The sequence below is a fragment of the Nerophis ophidion genome, linkage group LG19 (genome assembly GCF_033978795.1).
Source record: "Nerophis ophidion isolate RoL-2023_Sa linkage group LG19, RoL_Noph_v1.0, whole genome shotgun sequence".
NCBI lineage: Eukaryota > Metazoa > Chordata > Actinopteri > Syngnathiformes > Syngnathidae > Nerophis > Nerophis ophidion.
This window is the reverse complement of record NC_084629.1, coordinates 40,182,678-40,204,589: the sequence shown is the minus strand read 5'-3', so window position 1 is coordinate 40,204,589 and position 21,912 is coordinate 40,182,678. Positions and strand designations below refer to the sequence as shown.

Genomic DNA, 21,912 nt, shown 5'->3' with positions numbered 1-21,912 from the left:
TGTAACATCCAGAACCTTCTAGAAAAGCCATGCTAGATGCGCGTGTGTATGTTTATGTGTGGTACCTCTCCCACGCCACTCTGAATGATCTTCAGGGTCGTCTCGGACTCCAGGAAGTTCTTTTCAGATACTATGGTGAAGAAGGAAACAACAAGTGTGTCACTTTTGAATCATGACACAAAAGACATGTGGGGAAACAAAAAAAATAAAAGTACACATTTACAGTGTGTGTGTATATATATATATATATATATATATATATATATATATATATATATATATATATATATATATATATATATATATATATATATATATATAATGTATGCATCTCTTCCTAACTATACGAATGCACATATTGCCCGTCCCCTCAAAAGGGGTGTGGGATCACACTAATATACAATGAAAACCTTACACTTACCCCTAACCCAAATAATAATTATAAATCCTTTGAGGTGCTTACTATGAGGTCTGTCACACCGCTGCCTCTATACCTGATTGTTATCTACCGCCCCCCAGGGCACTATTTGGACTTTATCAGTGAACTTCTCAGAGTTTGTAGCTAATCTAGTGACGCACGCAGACAATATAATTATAATGGGGCTTTAATATCCATATGAATACCCCATCGGAATCCTCTGTGCGTGGTGCTCCAGACTACAATTGATAGCTGTGGTCTTACACAAATAATAAATGAACCCACGCATCGAAACGGTAGTACGATAAATCCAGTGCTCGTCTGGGGTGTCACCACCTCCAAAGTTATGATACTCCCGTATACTAAAGTAATGTCCGATCATTACCTTATAAAATTCTCGAAGTTGTGACTCATTGTCAACAAGATAATAATAATAATAATAGTAAGCGCTATAGCAGCCGTAACATTAATGACTCTAACTGGCGTACTGCCTTTGTAAGGGCACCAAGAATAGTGATGGAAGTGTACTTATTCCTAGGATGTAAGTGTTCTTCCAATGTGACATTGAGTGCACTTGTAATGTTTATTTCTTGACATCGGACAAGACGTTGTAGTAGTTTTTCTCACCTGCTTTAGCAGCCACCTGTGCAGCGCTCATGTTGCGTGGGTTCTGGCGCAGGCGGAAGGTCAGCGCAGGTCCCACCACGCTAGTGAGGACAGCAGTCATGTGGGTGTGGTCATGGGGATGATGGTGATGATGATGATGATGCTACCTTATGTTGATGAAGCTGCTGCTTGTCAGGTTGATCTTCTCAGCCAGGAGTTTCAACAGTCTCGCGCCATCCAACAAACTCAGAGAACTGCAAAGGGAAAACATATTTTTACAGACTGGTAGATGACCACCATGTAGTCCACCTTTGATACTAGATGACCACCATGTAGTCCGCCTTTGATACTAGATGACCACCATGTAGTCCACCTTTGATACTAGATGACCACCATGTAGTCCACAGACATCCTTGATACTAGATGACCACCAAGTAGTCCACCTTTGATACTAGATGACCACCATGTATACCACCTTTGATACTAGATGACCACCATGTAGTCCACCCTTGATACTAGATGACCACCATGTAGTCCACCTTTGATACTAGATGACCACCATGTAGTCCACCTTTGATACTAGATGACCACCATGTAGTCCACCTTTGATACTAGATGACCACCATGTAGTCCACAGACGTCTTTGATACTAAATGACCACCAAGTAGTCCACCCTTGATACTAGATGACCACCATGTAGTCCACCTTTGATACTCAATGACCACCATGTAGTCCACCTTTGATACTAGATGACCACCATGTAGTCCACCTTTGATACTCGATGACCACCATGTAGTCCACCTTTGATACTAGATGACCACCATGTAGTCCACCCTTGATACTAGATGACCACCATGTAGTCCACCTTTGATACTAGATGACCACCATGTAGTCCACCTTTGATACTAGATGACCACCATGTAGTCCACCTTTGATATTAGATGACCACCAAGTAGTCCACCTTTGATACTAGATGACCACCATGTAGTCCACCCTTGAGACTAGATGACCACCATGTAGTCCACCTTTGATACTAGATGACCACCATGTAGTCCACCTTTGATACTAGATGACCACCATGTAGTCCACAGACGTCTTTGATACTAAATGACCACCAAGTAGTCCACCCTTGATACTAGATGACCACCATGTAGTCCACCTTTGATACTCAATGACCACCATGTAGTCCACCTTTGATACTAGATGACCACCATGTAGTCCACCTTTGATACTCGATGACCACCATGTAGTCCACCTTTGATACTAGATGACCACCAAGTAGTCCACCCTTGATACTAGATGACCACCATGTAGTCCACCTTTGATACTCAATGACCACCATGTAGTCCACCTTTGATACTAGATGACCACCATGTAGTCCACCTTTGATACTCGATGACCACCATGTAGTCCACCTTTGATACTAGATGACCACCATGTAGTCCACCTTTGATATTAGATGACCACCAAGTAGTCCACCTTTGATACTAGATGACCACCATGTAGTCCACCCTTGAGACTAGATGACCACCATGTAGTCCACCTTTGATACTAGATGACCACCATGTAGTCCACCTTTGATACTAGATGACCACCATGTAGTCCACCTTTGAGACTAGATGACCACAATGTAGTCCACAGACATATTTGATGTTTCCAACAAGTCATCTCTGGTCCTGACCTTTGGTTGGTGACGATGTAGCCATACTCCTCCTTGGTTCCTGGTTCACCAAGACCTGTTGCTTCCTGTGGGGCTCCTGGTCCAGAAGGAGACTGTGAGGGTGGGGGTCTAGAAGGTGTAGTCCCAGGTCCCAGGGGCTGAGGGGTGTCAGGAACCTTGGGAACAGGAGCAGGTTTCTCCACCTTCCTGGGAACGTCTAGCAGCTGCATCTACTCAGGACAATCACAGGACACGTGCCAAGTGGGACACCTTCTACGGCCTGTCACGTCATTTCTTGTGGCCTGTCACATCCCTTTATGTGGCCTGTCACATCATTTCTCGTGGCCTGTCACATCATTTATGTGGCCTGTCACATCATTTCTTGTGGCCTGTCACATCCCTTTATGTGGCCTGTCACATCATTTCTCGTGGCCTGTCACATCATTTATGTAACTTGTCACATAATTTTTTTGTGGCCTATTACATCCTTTTATGTGGCCTGTCACATCATTTATGTAACCTGTCACATAATTTTTATGTGGCCTATCACATCCTTTTATGTGGCCTGTCACATCGTTTCAGGTGGCCTGTCACATCATTTATGTGGCCTGTCACATCATTTCTTGTGGCCTGTCACATCACTTTATGTGGCCTGTCACATCCTTTATGTGGCCTGTCACATCATTTATGTGGCCTGTCACATCCTTTACGTGGCCTGTCACATCATTTATGTAACTTGTCACATAATTTTTATGTGGCCTATTACATCCTTTTACGTGGCCTGTCACATCGTTTCAAGTGGCCTGTCACATCATTGATGTAACCTGTCACATAATTTTTATGTGGCCTGTCACATCGTTTCAAATGGCTTGTCACAACATTTTTGTTGTCTGTCATGTCATTTATGTGGCCTGTCACATAATTTTCAAGTGGCCTGTCACATCCTTTATTTGGCCTGTTACATCGTTTATGTGGCCTGTCACATCATTTATGTAGTCTGTCACGTCAAATATGTGGCCTGTCATATAATTTTTATGTGGCCTATCACAGCCTTTTGAGTGGCCTGTCACATTGTTTCAATTGGCCTGTCACACCATTTAAGTGGCCTCTCACATCATTTATGTAACCTGTCACATAATTTTATGTGGCCTATCACATCCTCTTATGAGGCCTGTCACATTGTTTCAAGTGGCCTGTCACATAATTTATGTGGCCTGTCACATCATTTATGTAACCTGTCACATAATTTTTATGTAGCCTATCACATCCTTTTAAGTGGCCTGTCACATCGTTTCAAGTGCCCTGTCACATCATTTATGTAACCTGTCACATAATTTTTACGTGGCCTATCACATCCTTTATGTGGCCTATCACATCGTTTCAAGTGGCCTGTCACATCATTTATGTGGCCTGTCACATCATTTATGTAACCTGTCACATCATTTTTATGTGGCGTATTACACCCTTTTATGTGGCCTGTCACATCGTTTCAAGTGGCCTGTCACATCATTTATGTAACCTATCATATAATTTTCATGTGGCCTATCACATCCTTTTGAGTGGCCTGTCACATCGTTTCAAATGGCTTGTCACAACATTTTTGTTGTCTCTCATGTCATTTATGTGGCCTGTCACATAATTTTCAATTGGCCTGTCACATCCTTTATCTGGCCTGTTACATCGTTTATGCGGCCTGTCACATCGTTTCTTGTGGCCTGTCCCATCATTTATGTGGCCTGTCCCATCATTTGTGTGGCCTGTCACATCATTTCACTTGGCCTGTCACATCATTTTTGTAGTCTGTCACATCATTGATGTGGCCCTGCCACTTTACTTTGCGTGGTTCTGCCACATCATTTAAATGGACCGCCAATTCAATAATGAGGCTTGTCACAACATTTATGGTGGCCCGCCACCTGGTAATATTATGTAAACATGCAACAAGCATTGGTCCTCTTCTGGAATGAAAGCCAAATCCTTCAGCATCAGGTGGACTTGGGACTATGAAGATCCACCTGCCAGGTGACTCACCTCCTTGAGGGTGAGCAGGTCCTTCTGGTTGTTACCTTCAGAGACACACACCAAGTGTTAGCTGCCAGTTCATGTGCTGAGTCCACACACCCACTACTATCTTGTCCTCTGGACTACCTGGATTCTTGTCCTGGGCCTGCAGGAGCTGCAGGATCAGGGCCAGTTTGTAAAGTTGCCCTTGACTCAGCTCTTTGGGCTCCACGCCATACCTCTGAAGCACACCTGAGATCCTCTGCAGCAAACCACCTGACACGGGAATCACAGGTCACCTTTGGAAGGGACCCATTTTACACAAGTGCAGGTTTACATTGGATTTACCATTACCACTAACCCTACCTGCACTTACTGGTTTGTGTCCTGTACTACACTTACAGCGTAAACACTTTGTAGGGCTCAATATATATATATATATAAATATATACATATATATATACATATATGTATATATATATATATATATATATATATATATATATATATTTATATATTATTATACAGGAAATACATTGCATGAATCGAGAACCAATTCTGAGTTAAATCGTTAAGATGCCAACAAATTGACACTCCCAGTGTTGATACTGGCACAGATTGACAATCTTAGTGTTGATACCGTGCACCGATTCAAACTCCTTGTGTTGATACTGGCACAGATTGACAATTTTAGGGTTGATACCGTGCACCGATTCACACTCCTTGTGTTGATATCGTGCACAGATTCGTACTCCTAGTGTTGATATCGTGCACGGATTCACACTCCTAGTGTTGATATCATGCACAGATTCGTACTCTAGTGTTGATATCGTGCACGGATTCACACTCCTTGTGTTGATATCGTGCACGGATTCACACTCCTAGTGTTGATATCGTGCACAGATTAATACTCCTAGTGTTGATATCGTGCACAGATTGACACTCCTAGTGTTGATATCGCACACAGATTGACATTCCTAGTGTTGATATCGTGCACGGATTCACACTCTTAGTGTTGATATCATGCACAGATTCGTACTCTAGTGTTGATATCGTGCACGGATTCACACTCCTTGTGTTGATATCGTGCACGGATTCACACTCCTAGTGTTGATATCGTGCACAGATTAATACTCCTAGTGTTGATATCGTGCACAGATTGACACTCCTAGTGTTGATATCGCACACATATTGACATTCCTAGTGTTGATATCGTGCACAGATTGACATTCCTAGTGTTGATATCGTGCACAGATTGACACTCCTAGTGTTGATATCGCGCACAGATTGACATTCCTAGTGTTGATATCCTGCACAGATTCGCACTCCTAGTGTTGATACCATGCACAGATTGACAATCTTAGTGTTGATACTGTGCACAGATTCGCACTCCTTGTGTGGATATCGTGCACGGATTGACACTGCTAGTGTTGATATCGTGCACGGATTGACACTCCTCGTGTTGATATCGTGCACAGATACACACTCCTAGTGTTGATATCGTGCACAGATTGACAATTTTAGTGTTGATACCGTGCACAGATTGACACTCCTAGTGTTGATACGGTGCACAGATTCACATTCCTAGTGTTGATATCGTGCACAGATTGACACTCCAAGTGTTGATACCGTGCACAGATTCACACTCCTTGTGTTGATATCGTGCACAGATTGACACTCCTAGTGTTGATATCGTGCACAGATTGACACTCCTTGTGTTGATATCGTGCACAGATTGACACTCCTAGTGTTGATATCGTGCACAGAATCGCACTCCTAGTGTTGATACCGTGCACAGGTTGACAATTTTAGTGTTGATACCGTGCACAGATTCACAATCCTTATGTTGATATCGTGCACAGATTCGCAATTCTTGTGTTGATATTGTGCACAGATTGACAATTTTAGTGTTGATACTGTGCACAGATCGACACTCCTAGTGTTGATATCGTACACAGATTAATACTCCTAGTGTTGATATCGCACACAGATTAATACTCCAAGTGTTGATATCGTGCACAGATTCGCAATTCTTGTGTTGATATTGTGCACAGATTGACAATCTTAGTGTTGATACTGTGCACAGATCGACACTCCTAGTGTTGATATCGTGCACAGATTAATACTCCTAGTGTTGATATCGTGCACAGATTAACACTCCTAGTGTTGATATCGTACACAGATTAATACTCCTAGTGTTGATATCGTGCACAGATTGACACTCCTAGTGTTGATATCGCACACAGATTAATACTCCTAGTGTTGATATCGTGCACAGATTAACACTCCTAGGGTTGATATCGTGCACAGATTGATACTCCTAGTGTTGATATCGTGCACAGATTAACACTCCTAGGGTTGATATCGTGCACAGATTGATACTCCTAGTGTTGATATCGTACACAGATTAATACTCCTAGTGTTGATATCGTGCACAGATTAACACTCCTAGGGTTGATATAGTGCACAGATTGATACTCCTAGTGTTGATATCGTGCACAGATTAATACTCCTAGTGTTGATATCGTGCACAGATTCACACTCCTTGTGTTGATATCGTGCACAGATTCGCACTCCTAGTGTTGATATCGTGCACAGATTCACACTTCTTGTGTTGATATCGTGCACAGATTGACACTCCTAGTGTTGATATCGTGCACAGATTGATACTCCTAGTGTTGATATCGTACACAGATTAATACTCCTAGTGTTGATATCGTGCACAGATTCACACTCCTTGTGTTGATATCGTGCACAGATTCGCACTCCTAGTGTTGATATCGTGCACAGATTCACACTTCTTGTGTTGATATCGTGCACAGATTGACACTCCTAGTGTTGATATCGTGCACAGATTGACACTCCTAGTGTTGATATCGTGCACAGATTCACACTCCTTGTGTCGATATGGTGCACAGATTCACACTCCTAGTGTTGATATCGTGCAAGATTCACACTCCTAGGGTTGATATCGTGCACAGATTCATACTCCTTGTGTTGATATCGTGCACAGATTCACACTCCTAGTGTTGATATCGTGCACAGATTCACACTCCTTGTGTTGATATCGTGCACAGATTCACACTTCTTGTGTTGATATCATGCACAGATTGACACTCCTAGTGTTGATATCGTGAACAGATTGACAATTTTAGTGTCGATACCGTGCACAGATTGACAATCCTTGTGTTGATATCGTGCACAGATTGACACTCCTAGTGTTGATATCGTGAACAGATTGACAATTTTAGTGTCGATACCGTGCACAGATTGACAATCCTTGTGTTGATATCGTGCACAGATTCAAACTTCTTGTGTTGATATCGTGCACAGATAGACACTCCTAGTGTTGATACTGGCATAGATTGACACTCCTAGTGTTGATGCCGTGCACAGATAGACACTCCTAGTGTTGATATCATGCACAGATTGACACTCCTAGTGTCGATATCGTGCACAGATTCACACTTATTGTGTTGATATCATGCACAGATTGACACTCCTAGTGTTGATACCGTGCACCGATTCACACTCCTTGTGTTGATATCGTGCACAGATTCGTACTCCTAGTGTTGATATCGTGCACAGATTCATACTCCTAGTGTTGATATCGTGCACAGATTCACACTTATTGTGTTGATATCATGCACAGATTGACACTCCTAGTGTCGATATCGTGCACAGATTCACACTTATTGTGTTGATATCATGCACAGATTGACACTCCTAGTGTTGATACCGTGCACCGATTCACACTCCTTGTGTTGATATCGTGCACAGATTCGTACTCCTAGTGTTGATATCGTGCACAGATTCATACTCCTAGTGTTGATATCGTGCACAGATTCACACTTATTGTGTTGATATCATGCATAGATTCACACTCCTAGTGTTGATGTCGTGCACAGATTGACAATTTTAGTGTTGATATCGTGCACAGATTCACACTTCTTGTGTTGATATCGTGCACAGATTGACACTCCTAGTGTTGATATCGTGGACAGAATCGCACTCCTAATGTCGATACCGTGCACAGATTGACAATTTTAGTGTTGATACCGTGCACAGATTCACAATCCCTATGTTGATATCGTGAACAGATACGCACTTCTTGTGTTGATATTGTGCACAGATTGACAATCCTAGTGTTGATACTGTGCACAGATTCACACTCCTTGTGTTGATATCGTGCACAGATTGACACTGCTAGTGTTGATATCGTGCACAGATTCACACTCCTTGTGTTGATATCGTGCACAGATTCACACTCCTAGTGTTGATATCGTGCACAGATTCACACTCCTAGGGTTGATATCGTGCACAGATTCACACTCCTAGTGTTGATATCGTGCGCAGATTCCCACTCCTAGTGTTGATATCGTGCACAGATTGACACTCCTAGTGTTGATATCGTGCACAGATTGACACTCCTAGGGTTGATATCGTGCACAGATTCACACTCCTAGTGTTGATATCGTGCACAGATTCACACTCCTAGGGTTGATATCGTGCGCAGATTCCCACTCCTAGTGTTGATATCGTGCACAGATTCACACTCCTAGTGTTGATATCGTGCACAGATTGACACTCCTAGGGTTGATATCGTGCACAGATTCACACTCCTAGTGTTGATATCGTGCACAGATTGACACTCCTAGGGTTGATATCGTGCACAGATTCACACTCCTAGTGTTGATATCGTGCACAGATTGACACTCCTAGGGTTGATATCGTGCACAGATTCACACTCCTAGTGTTGATATCGTGCACAGATTGACACTCCTAGGGTTGATATCGTGCGCAGATTCCCACTCCTAGTGTTGATATCGTGCACAGATTGACACTCCTAGTGTTGATATCGTGCACAGATTGACACTTTTAGTGCTGATTTCGTGAAAGTGTCATTAGTGCTCTCAATAACTGAAAGTTACAGTTCATGCTTGTCATCGGTATCGGTATCGTTCCATCCCACTCATGGATAATGGTAATCGGCAGCACAAAACTGGGATGTACCGGAGATGTTTCCTCACCAGACTGAGAAACCTTCTTGTCCTGATGTCTGTCCACAGTACCGAGTCCCTCCTCTAGGGCGTAATCCTCGCCGTAGTCCACTGGTATCGCCATTTGCAGCTCGTCGTAGTAAGGCAGACCTGTGGTGACGCCGGGCGATATCGTCACGGTCGACACGTATCGTCACACTTTGCTTTCGTGCGTCCCTCACCTGGGTGGACCATGGGGGCGGAGCCGCGATGGCGGTACGAGGGCGGCGCGGACGCCAAATAGAGCGACAGCGCCTCCTGAACCATCTGCCTGTCTCGCCCTCTCTGATTGGCCGGCGACCAGGAGGGGGCGGGGCGGGCGTAGCTGTCGGCTTCATCCTGAAGTCTGTGCTGGGAGGGGAAGAAGCAGGGCCATACAGTACCATGTGTGCCCGAGTGCTACCACCAGGCAGGATTCTCACAAGAATGAGGCACAAAACTAAGCCAGACTTGCTTCTCTCCAGGGCGTACTTACCTGGTGGTAGTTGTAGGGCTGGATGGAGGCTGGCTGCAGGTGGAGTGGCGAGCGAGGGGGTTCCACCATCATGTAGTCCACATAGTTGGGGGCAGCAGGACCGGACCCGGACTTGGAGACCTGGTGCTGGTGCTGGTGCTGGTGCTGGTGCTGGTGCTGGTGCTGGGGTCTGCACCGCCATGTCAGGACAGGTGGGGGCAGATGAAGCCAAAAAAGGTTGAATTATTCTAGTTGTTATGTTGTTTATGTTGGAGTTGGAACGATTTGAATCGGATGACAAATTGTGGAACTTTGAAAAATGTCCCAGAAATGTTATGAAAATGTGGGAATTTTGGGAAGAGCGGGAATTTTTTATTTGAAAATTTTAAAAGACTTGAATGTTCTGAATGAGTCGAAATGGTTGGTGTTGGGATTTTTCAAATCGATGGAGGAATGATGAAGTAGTAAAATTTTTAATTGAGAAATTTTATTAAGGAATTCCAGGAATTTCGGGAAAATTGGGAATTTTTCCAGTTCAAAAAACAACTTTGTTTTTTTCCTAATGAAGAGGAATGTTTGGACGGTGGAAGTGGGTTGAAAAATGTGGAAGGAGTAGTCTACAGAAAAAAGGGTGGAAATAGGGCTTTGCAAAACCTGGAATTCTGGAAAATGCTGGACTTTTTTTGAACTTGTAAAAATGATAGTTTGAATATCCAAGATGGTGGAATGTGTTGAAAAATGTGAAAATTATACAACTTGGAAAAAAGTCCCGTTCATTTTGAATGGGGAAAAATTGTCCCTGAAAACTGGGAATTCTTGGAAATCCGGGAATTTTTTTGAAATTGTTGAAGGAGAGCACACAATTTTGAAAAATGTTTACTATTTTGGAGTTGGAATGCTTTGAATCGGATGACAAATTGTGGAACTTTGAAAAATGTCCCAGAAATGTTATGAAAATGTGGGAATTTTGGGAAGAGCGGGAATTTTTTATTAGAAAATGTTAAAAGACTTGAATGTTCTGAATGAGTCTAAATGGTTGGTGTTGGGATTTTTCAAATCGATGGAGGAATGTTGAAGTAGTAACATTTTTAATTGAGAAATGGTGTTAAGGAATTCCAGGAATTTTGGGAAAATTGGGAATTTTTCCAGTTCAAAAAACAACTTAGTTTTTTTCCTAATGAAGACGAATGTTTGGACGGTTGAAGTGGGTTGAAAAATGTGGAAGGAGTAGTCTACAGAAAAAAGGGTGGAAATAGGGCTTTGCAAAACCTGGAATTCTGGAAAATCCTGTTTTTTTTTTGATCATGTAAAAATGATAGTTTGAATGTCCAGGATGGTGGAATGTGTTGAAAAATGTGGAAATTAAACAACTTGGAAAAAAGTCCCATTCATTTTGAATGGGGAAAAAAATGTCCCTGAAAACTGGGAATTCTTGGAAATCCGGGAATTTTTTTGAAATTGTTGAAGGAGAGCATACAATTTTGAAAAATGTTGACTATTCTGGAGTTGCAACGCTTTGAATCGGATGACAAATTGTGGAACTTTGAAAAATGTCCCAGAAATGTTAGGAAAATGTGGGAATTTTGGGAAGAGCGGGAATTTTTTATTAGAAAATGTTAAAAGACTTGAATGTTCTGAATGAGTCGAAATGGTTGGTGTTGGGATTTTTCAAATCGATGGAGGAATGTTGAAGTAGTAAAATTTTTAATTGAGAAATTTTATTAAGGAATTCCAGGAATTTCGGGAAAATTGGGAATTTTTCCAGTTCAAAAAACAACTTTGTTTTTTTCCTAATGAAGAGGAATGTTTGGACGCTGGAAGTGGGTTGAAAAATGTGGAAGGAGTAGTCTACAGAAAAAGGGTGGAAATAGGGCTTTGCAAAACCTGGAATTCTGGAAAATCCTGGACTTTTTTTGAACTTGTAAAAATAATAGTTTGAATGTCCAGGATGGTGGAATGTGTTCAAAAATGTGGAAATTTAACAACTTGGAAAAAAGTCCCATTCATTTTGAATGGGGAAAAAATGTCCCTGAAAACTGGGAATTCTTGGAAATCCGGGAATTTTTTTCAAATTGTTGAAGGAGAGCACACAATTTTGAAAAATGTTGACTATTTTGGAGTTGGAATGCTTTGAATCGGATGACAAATTGTGGAGCTTTGAAAAATGTCCCAGAAATGTTATGAAAATGTGGGAATTTTGGGAAGAGCGGGAATTTTTTATTAGAAAATGTTAAAAGACTTGAATGTTCTGAATGAGTCTGAATGGTTGGTGTTGGGATTTTTCAAATCGGTGGAGAAATGTTGAAGTAGCAACATTTTTAATTGAGAAATTTTCTTAACGAATTCCAGGAATTTCAGGAAAACCGGGAATTTTTCCAGTTCAAAAAAACACTTTGTTTTTTTTCCTAGAGAAGAGGAATGTTTGGACGGTTGAAGTGGGTTGAAAAAGGTGGAAGGAGTAGTCTACAGAAAAAAGGGTGGAAGTAGGGCTTTGCAAAACCTGGAATTCTGGAAAATGCTGGACTTTTTTTGAACTTGTAAAAATGATAGTTTGAATATCCAGGATGGTGGAATGTGTTGAAAAATGTGGAAATTATGTAACTTGGAAAAAAGTCCCATTCATTTTGAATGGGGGAAAAAATGTCCCTGAAAACTGGGAATTCTTGGAAATCCGGGAATTTTTTTGAAATTGTTGAAGGAGAGCACACAATTTTGAAAAATGTTTACTATTTTGGAGTTGGAATGCTTTGAATCGGATGACAAATTGTGGAGCTTTGAAAAATGTCCCAGAAATGTTATGAAAATGTGGGAATTTTGGGAAGAGCGGGAATTTTTTATTAGAAAATGTTAAAAGACTTGAATGTTCTGAATGAGTCTAAATGGTTGGTGTTGGGATTTTTCAAATCAATGGAGAAATGTTGAAGTAGTAACATTTTTCATTGAGAAATTTTATTAAGGAATTCCAGGAATTTTGGGAAAATTGGGAATTTTTCCAGTTCAAAAAACAACTTTGTTTTTTTCCTAATGAAGAGGAATGTTTGGACGGTTGAAGTGAGTTGAAAAATGTGGAAGGAGTAGTCTACAGAAAAAAGGGTGGAAATAGGGCTTTGCAAAACCTGGAATTCTGGAAAATCCTGGACTTTTTTTGAACTTGTAAAAATGATAGTTTGAATATCCAGGATGGTGGAATGTGTTGAAAAATGTGGAAATTAAACAACTTGGAAAAAAGTCCCATTCATTTTGAATGGGGAAAAATTGTCCCTGAAAACTGGGAATTCTTGGAATTTCGGGAATTTTTTTGAAATTGTTGACGGAGAGCACACACTTTTGAAAAATGTTGACTATTTTGGAGTTGCAACACTTTGAATCGGATGACAAATTGTGGAACTTTGAAAAATGTCCCAGAAATGTTATGAAAATGTGGGAATTTTGGGAAGAGCGGGAATTTTTTATTAGAAAATGTTAAAAGACTTGAATGTTCTGAATGAGTCTAAATGGTTGGTGTTGGGATTTTTCAAATCGATGGAGGAATGTTGAAGTAGTAAAATTTTTAATTGAGAAATTTTATTAAGGAATTCCAGGAATTTCGGGAAAACCGGGAATTTTTCCAGTTCAAAAAACAACTTTGTTTTTTTCCTAATGAAGAGGAATGTTTGGACGGTTGAAGTGGGTTGAAAAATGTGGAAGGAGTAGTCTACAGAAAAAAGGGTGGAAATAGGGCTTTGCAAAACCTGGAATTCTGGAAAATCCTGGACTTTTTTTGAACTTGTAAAAATGATAGTTTGAATGTCCAGGATAGTGGAATGTGTTGAAAAATGTGGAAATTAAACAACTTGGAAAAAAGTCCCATTCATTTTGAATGGGGAAAAAAATGTCCCTGAAAACTGGGAATTCTTGGAAATCCGGGAATGTTTTTGAAATTGTTGAAGGAGAGCACACAATTTTGAAAAATGTTGACTATTCTGGAGTTAGAACGCTTGGAATCGGATGAGAAATTGTGGAACTTTGAGAAATGTCCCAGAAATGTTATGAAAATGTGGGAATTTTGAGAAGAGCGGGAATTTTTCATTAGAAAATGTTAAAAGACTTGAATATTCTGAATGAGTCTAAATGGTTGGTGTTGGGATTTTTCAAATCGATGGAGGAATGTTGAAGTAGTAAAATTTTTAATTGAGAAATTTTATTAAGGAATTCCAGGAATTTCGGGAAAATTGGGAATTTTTCCAGTTCAAAAAACAACTTTATTTTTTTCCTAATGAAGAGGAATGTTTGGACGGTGGAAGTGGGTTGAAAAATGTGGAAGGAGTAATCTACAGAAAAAAGGGTGGAAATACGGCTTTGCAAAACCTGGAATTCTGGAAAATGCTGGACTTTTTTTGAACTTGTAAAAATGATAGTTTGAATGTCCAGGATGGTGGAATGTGTTGAAAAATGTGAAAATTATACAACTTGGAAAAAAGTCCCGTTCATTTTGAATGGGGAAAAATTGTCCCTGAAAACTAGGAATTCTTGGAAATCCGGGAATTTTTTTGAAATTGTTGAAGGAAAGCATACAATTTTGAAAAATGTTGAATATTTTGGAGTTGGAATGCTTTGAATTGGATGACAAATTGTGGAACTTTGAAAAATGTCCCAGAAATGTTATGAAAATGTGGGAATTTTGGGAAAAGCGGGAATTTTTCATTAGAAAATGTTAAAAGACTTGAATATTCTGAATGAGTCTAAAAGGTTGGTGTTGGGATTTTTCAAAACCGATGGAGAAATGTTGAAGTAGTAACATTTTTCATTGAGAAATGTTATTAAGGAATTCCAGGAATTTCGGGAAAAGCGGGAATTTTTCCAGTTAAAAAAAAACTTTGTTTTTTCCTAGAGAAGAGGAATGTTTGGACGGTTGAAGTGGGTTGAAAAATGTGGAAGGAGTAGTCTACAGAAAAAAGGGTGGAAATAGGGCTTTGCAAAACCTGGAATGGTTGGAATGGGTTGCAAAATGTGGAAATGATGTAACTTGGAAAAATGTCTCATTCATTTGGGGAAAAAATGTCCCTGAAAACGGGGATTTCTTGGAAGTTCAGGACTTTTTTTAATTGTTGAAGGAAAGCAAATCATTTTGAAAAATGTTGAATATTTTGGAGTTGAAACGGTTTGAATCGGATGAGAAATTGTGGAACTTTGAAAAATGTCCCATTGACTTCAATGGGACATTTGATCAAAATGTGAGCATTTTGGAAAAAGCAGGAATTTTTTGGGGGGGGGATGTTAAAAGACATGAATTTGGAGCTGATCCTCCTTTTTCATTGTCCCATTTAAAGCAGCAGTTTCATTGGCAGCAAAAGAGGCCCAGAGCATAATACTACCACCACCATGTTTTACAGTATGCTTGGTGTTCCTGGGATTCCTCCAAACACATTGCTGGCTATTGTGGCCAAACAGATCACTTTTTGTTTCATCTGACCACAGAACTTTCCTCCAGAAAGTCTTATCTTTGACTATGTGATGTCAGATGAAGCAAAAATGTTGCGGTTGGATGTTTGACAGGTTGAAAGTTTGAGAGGTTGGATGGTTGACAGGTTGGATGTTTAAAAAAGTTGGATGTTTGACAGTTTGGATGGTTGACAGGTTGGATGTTTGACAGGTTGGATGTTTGACAGGTTGGATGATTAAAAGGTTGGATGTTTGATAGGTTGAAAGTTTGAGAGGTTGGATGGTTGAGAGGTTGGATGGTTGAGAGGTTGGATGTTTGACAGGTTGGATGTTTAAAAAAGTTGGATGTTTGACAGGTTGGATGTTTGACAGGTTGAAAGTTTGAGAGCTTGGATGGTTGAGAGGTTGGATGTTTGACAGGTTGAATGTTTGACAGGTTGGATGTTTGTCAGGTTGGATGTTTGACAGGTTTGATGTTTGACAGGTTGGATGGTTAAGAGGTTGGATGTTTGACAGGTTGGATGTTTGACAGGTTGAATGTTTGACAGGTTGGATGTCTGACAGGTTGCATGGTTGACAGGTTGGATGTTTGACAGGTTGGATGTTTGAGAGTTGGATGTTTGACAGGTTGGATGTTTGACAGGTTTGATGTTTGACAGGTTGGATGGTTAAGAGGTTGGATGTTTGACAGGTTGGATGTTTGACAGGTTGGATGTTTGAGAGTTGGATGTTTGTCAGGTTGGATGTTTGACAGGTTTGATGTTTGACAGGTTGGATGGTTAAGAGGTTGGATGTTTGACAGGTTGGATGTTTGACAGGTTGAATGTTTGACAGGTTGGATGTCTGACAGGTTGCATGGTTGACAGGTTGGATGTTTGACAGGTTGGATGTTTGAGAGTTGGATGTTTGACAGGTTGGATGTTTGACAGGTTGAATGTTTGACAGGTTGGATGTTTGACAGGTTGGATGTTTGAGAGTTGGATGTTTGACAGGTTGGATGTTTGACAGGTTGAATGTTTGACAGGTTTGATGTTTGACAGGTTGGATGGTTGAGAGGTTGGATGTTTGACAGGTTGGATGGTTGAGAGGTTGGATGTTTGACAGATTGGATGTTTGACAGGTTGAATGTTTGACAGGTTGGATGTCTGACAGGTTGGATGTTTGAGAGTTGGATGTTTGACAGGTTGGATGTTTGACAGGTTGAATGTTTGACAGGTTGGATGTTTGACAGATTGGATGTTTGACAGGTTGCATGGTTGACAGGTTGGATGTTTGACAGGTTGGATGTTTGAGAGTTGGATGTTTGACAGGTTGGATGTTTGACAGGTTGAATGTTTGACAGGTTGGATGTTTGTCAGGTTGGATGTTTGACAGGTTTGATGTTTGACAGGTTGGATGGTTAAGAGGTTGGATGTTTGACAGGTTGGATGTTTGACAGGTTGAATGTTTGACAGGTTGGATGTCTGACAGGTTGCATGGTTGACAGGTTGGATGTTTGACAGGTTGGATGTTTGAGAGTTGGATGTTTGACAGGTTGGATGTTTGACAGGTTGAATGTTTGACAGGTTGGATGTTTGACAGGTTGGATGTTTGAGAGTTGGATGTTTGACAGGTTGGATGTTTGACAGGTTGAATGTTTGACAGGTTTGATGTTTGACAGGTTGGATGGTTGATAGGTTGGATGTTTGACAGGTTGGATGGTTGAGAGGTTGGATGTTTGACAGATTGGATGTTTGACAGGTTGAATGTTTGACAGGTTGGATGTCTGACAGGTTGCATGGTTGACAGGTTGGATGTTTGACAGGTTGGATGTTTGAGAGTTGGATGTTTGACAGGTTGGATGTTTGACAGGTTGAATGTTTGACAGGTTGGATGTTTGACAGGTTGGATGTTTGAGAGTTGGATGTTTGACAGGTTGGATGTTTGACAGGTTGAATGTTTGACAGGTTGGATGTTTGACAGGTTGGATGGTTGAGAGGTTGGATGGTTGAGAGGTTGGATGGTTGAGAGGTAGGATGTTTGACAGGTTGGATGTTTGACAGGTTGGATGGTTGAGAGGTTGGATGTCTGACAGGTTGTATGGTTGACAGGTTGGATGTTTGACAGGTTGGATGTTTGACAGGTTGGATGGTTGACAGGTTGGATGTTTGAGAGTTGGATGGTTGACAGGTTGGATGTTTGACAGGTTGGATGATTAAAAGGTTGGATGTTTGATAGGTTGAAAGTTTGAGAGGTTGGATGGTTGAGAGGTTGGATGGTTGAGAGGTTGGATGTTTAAAAAAGTTGGATGTTTGACAGGTTGGATGTTTGACAGGTTGAAAGTTTGAGAGGTTGGATGGTTGAGAGGTTGGATGTTTGACAGGTTGAATGTTTGACAGGTTGGATGTTTGTCAGGTTGGATGTTTGACAGGTTTGATGTTTGACAGGTTGGATGGTTGAGAGGTTGGATGTTTGACAGGTTGGATGGTTGAGAGGTTGGATGTTTGACAGATTGGATGTTTGACAGGTTGAATGTTTGACAGGTTGGATGTCTGACAGGTTGCATGGTTGACAGGTTGGATGTTTGACAGGTTGGATGTTTGACAGGTTGGATGGTTGACAGGTTGGATGTTTGAGAGTTGGATGTTTGACAGGTTGGATGTTTGACAGGTTGGATGTTTGACAGGTTGAATGTTTGACAGGTTGGATGTTTGACAGGTTGGATGGTTGAGAGGTTGGATGGTTGAGAGGTTGGATGGTTGAGAGGTAGGATGTTTGACAGGTTGGATGTTTGACAGGTTGGATGTTTGACAGGTTGGATGTCTGACAGGTTGCATGGTTGACAGGTTGGATGTTTGACAGGTTGGATGTTTGACAGGTTGGATGTTTGACAGTTTGGATGGTTGAGAGGTTGGATGTCTGACAGGTTGTATGGTTGACAGGTTGGATGTTTGACAGGTTGGATGTTTGACAGGTTGGATGGTTGACAGGTTGGATGTTTGAGAGTTGGATGGTTGACAGGTTGGATGTTTGACAGGTTGGATGATTAAAAGGTTGGATGTTTGATAGGTTGAAAGTTTGAGAGGTTGGATGGTTGAGAGGTTGGATGGTTGAGAGGTTGGATGTTTAAAAAAGTTGGATGTTTGACAGGTTGGATGTTTGACAGGTTGAAAGTTTGAGAGGTTGGATGGTTGAGAGGTTGGATGTTTGACAGGTTGAATGTTTGACAGGTTGGATGTTTGTCAGGTTGGATGTTTGACAGGTTGAATGTTTGACAGGTTGGATGTCTGACAGGTTGCATGGTTGACAGGTTGGATGTTTGACAGGTTTGATGTTTGACAGGTTGGATGGTTAAGAGGTTGGATGTTTGACAGGTTGGATGTTTGACAGGTTGAATGTTTGACAGGTTGGATGTCTGACAGGTTGCATGGTTGACAGGTTGGATGTTTGACAGGTTGGATGTTTGAGAGTTGGATGTTTGACAGGTTGGATGTTTGACAGGTTGAATGTTTGACAGGTTGGATGTTTGACAGGTTGGATGTTTGAGAGTTGGATGTTTGACAGGTTGGATGTTTGACAGGTTGAATGTTTGACAGGTTTGATGTTTGACAGGTTGGATGGTTGAGAGGTTGGATGTTTGACAGGTTGGATGGTTGAGAGGTTGGATGTTTGACAGATTGGATGTTTGACAGGTTGAATGTTTGACAGGTTGGATGTCTGACAGGTTGCATGGTTGACAGGTTGGATGTTTGACAGGTTGGATGTTTGAGAGTTGGATGTTTGACAGGTTGGATGTTTGACAGGTTGAATGTTTGACAGGTTGGATGTTTGTCAGGTTGGATGTTTGACAGGTTTGATGTTTGACAGGTTGGATGGTTAAGAGGTTGGATGTTTGACAGGTTGGATGTTTGACAGGTTGAATGTTTGACAGGTTGGATGTCTGACAGGTTGCATGGTTGACAGGTTGGATGTTTGACAGGTTGGATGTTTGAGAGTTGGATGTTTGACAGGTTGGATGTTTGACAGGTTGAATGTTTGACAGGTTGGATGTTTGACAGGTTGGATGTTTGAGAGTTGGATGTTTGACAGGTTGGATGTTTGACAGGTTGAATGTTTGACAGGTTTGATGTTTGACAGGTTGGATGGTTGATAGGTTGGATGTTTGACAGGTTGGATGGTTGAGAGGTTGGATGTTTGACAGATTGGATGTTTGACAGGTTGAATGTTTGACAGGTTGGATGTCTGACAGGTTGCATGGTTGACAGGTTGGATGTTTGACAGGTTGGATGTTTGAGAGTTGGATGTTTGACAGGTTGGATGTTTGACAGGTTGAATGTTTGACAGGTTGGATGTTTGACAGGTTGGATGTTTGAGAGTTGGATGTTTGACAGGTTGGATGTTTGACAGGTTGAATGTTTGACAGGTTGGATGTTTGACAGGTTGGATGGTTGAGAGGTTGGATGGTTGAGAGGTTGGATGGTTGAGAGGTAGGATGTTTGACAGGTTGGATGTTTGACAGGTTGGATGGTTGAGAGGTTGGATGTCTGACAGGTTGTATGGTTGACAGGTTGGATGTTTGACAGGTTGGATGTTTGACAGGTTGGATGGTTGACAGGTTGGATGTTTGAGAGTTGGATGGTTGACAGGTTGGATGTTTGACAGGTTGGATGATTAAAAGGTTGGATGTTTGATAGGTTGAAAGTTTGAGAGGTTGGATGGTTGAGAGGTTGGATGGTTGAGAGGTTGGATGTTTAAAAAAGTTGGATGTTTGACAGGTTGGATGTTTGACAGGTTGAAAGTTTGAGAGGTTGGATGGTTGAGAGGTTGGATGTTTGACAGGTTGAATGTTTGACAGGTTGGATGTTTGTCAGGTTGGATGTTTGACAGGTTTGATGTTTGACAGGTTGGATGGTTGAGAGGTTGGATGTTTGACAGGTTGGATGGTTGAGAGGTTGGATGTTTGACAGATTGGATGTTTGACAGGTTGAATGTTTGACAGGTTGGATGTCTGACAGGTTGCATGGTTGACAGGTTGGATGTTTGACAGGTTGGATGTTTGACAGGTTGGATGGTTGACAGGTTGGATGTTTGAGAGTTGGATGTTTGACAGGTTGGATGTTTGACAGGTTGGATGTTTGACAGGTTGAATGTTTGACAGGTTGGATGTTTGACAGGTTGGATGGTTGAGAGGTTGGATGGTTGAGAGGTTGGATGGTTGAGAGGTAGGATGTTTGACAGGTTGGATGTTTGACAGGTTGGATGTTTGACAGGTTGGATGTCTGACAGGTTGCATGGTTGACAGGTTGGATGTTTGACAGGTTGGATGTTTGACAGGTTGGATGTTTGACAGGTTGGATGTTTGACAGGTTGGATGGTTGAGAGGTTGGATGTCTGACAGGTTGTATGGTTGACAGGTTGGATGTTTGACAGGTTGGATGTTTGACAGGTTGGATGGTTGACAGGTTGGATGTTTGAGAGTTGGATGGTTGACAGGTTGGATGTTTGACAGGTTGGATGATTAAAAGGTTGGATGTTTGATAGGTTGAAAGTTTGAGAGGTTGGATGGTTGAGAGGTTGGATGGTTGAGAGGTTGGATGTTTAAAAAAGTTGGATGTTTGACAGGTTGGATGTTTGACAGGTTGAAAGTTTGAGAGGTTGGATGGTTGAGAGGTTGGATGTTTGACAGGTTGAATGTTTGACAGGTTGGATGTTTGTCAGGTTGGATGTTTGACAGGTTTGATGTTTGACAGGTTGGATGGTTGAGAGGTTGGATGTTTGACAGGTTGGATGGTTGAGAGGTTGGATGTTTGACAGATTGGATGTTTGACAGGTTGAATGTTTGACAGGTTGGATGTCTGACAGGTTGCATGGTTGACAGGTTGGATGTTTGACAGGTTGGATGTTTGACAGGTTGGATGGTTGACAGGTTGGATGTTTGAGAGTTGGATGTTTGACAGGTTGGATGTTTGACAGGTTGGATGTTTGACAGGTTGAATGTTTGACAGGTTGGATGTTTGACAGGTTGGATGGTTGAGAGGTTGGATGGTTGAGAGGTTGGATGGTTGAGAGGTAGGATGTTTGACAGGTTGGATGTTTGACAGGTTGGATGTCTGACAGGTTGCATGGTTGACAGGTTGGATGTTTGACAGGTTGGATGTTTGACAGGTTGGATGTCTGACAGGTTGCATGGTTGACAGGTTGGATGTTTGACAGGTTGGATGTTTGACAGGTTGGATGGTTGACAGGTTGGATGTTTGAGAGTTGGATGTTTGACAGGTTGGATGTTTGACAGGTTGGATGTTTGACAGGTTGAATGTTTGACAGGTTGGATGTT

At 41.5% G+C, this 21,912-nt stretch overlaps 1 protein-coding gene across 2 annotated transcripts in view; it reads right to left on the bottom strand.

Moving 5' to 3' along the window:
- ptprna (protein tyrosine phosphatase receptor type Na) overlaps positions 1 to 21,912 on the bottom strand; it is an 86,736-nt gene that overhangs the window by 40,106 nt on the left and 24,718 nt on the right. For both annotated transcript variants that reach the window (XM_061879984.1, XM_061879983.1), the window contains exons 5-13: positions 10,200 to 10,368; positions 9,907 to 10,075; positions 9,716 to 9,835; positions 4,833 to 4,961; positions 4,716 to 4,750; positions 2,706 to 2,914; positions 1,192 to 1,278; positions 1,046 to 1,125; positions 66 to 130 (exon numbers count right to left, since the gene is read on the bottom strand). In XM_061879984.1, the coding sequence (XP_061735968.1) occupies positions 66 to 130; positions 1,046 to 1,125; positions 1,192 to 1,278; positions 2,706 to 2,914; positions 4,716 to 4,750; positions 4,833 to 4,961; positions 9,716 to 9,835; positions 9,907 to 10,075; positions 10,200 to 10,368 (1,063 nt within the window). The remainder of the gene's footprint in view (positions 1 to 65; positions 131 to 1,045; positions 1,126 to 1,191; positions 1,279 to 2,705; positions 2,915 to 4,715; positions 4,751 to 4,832; positions 4,962 to 9,715; positions 9,836 to 9,906; positions 10,076 to 10,199; positions 10,369 to 21,912) is intronic.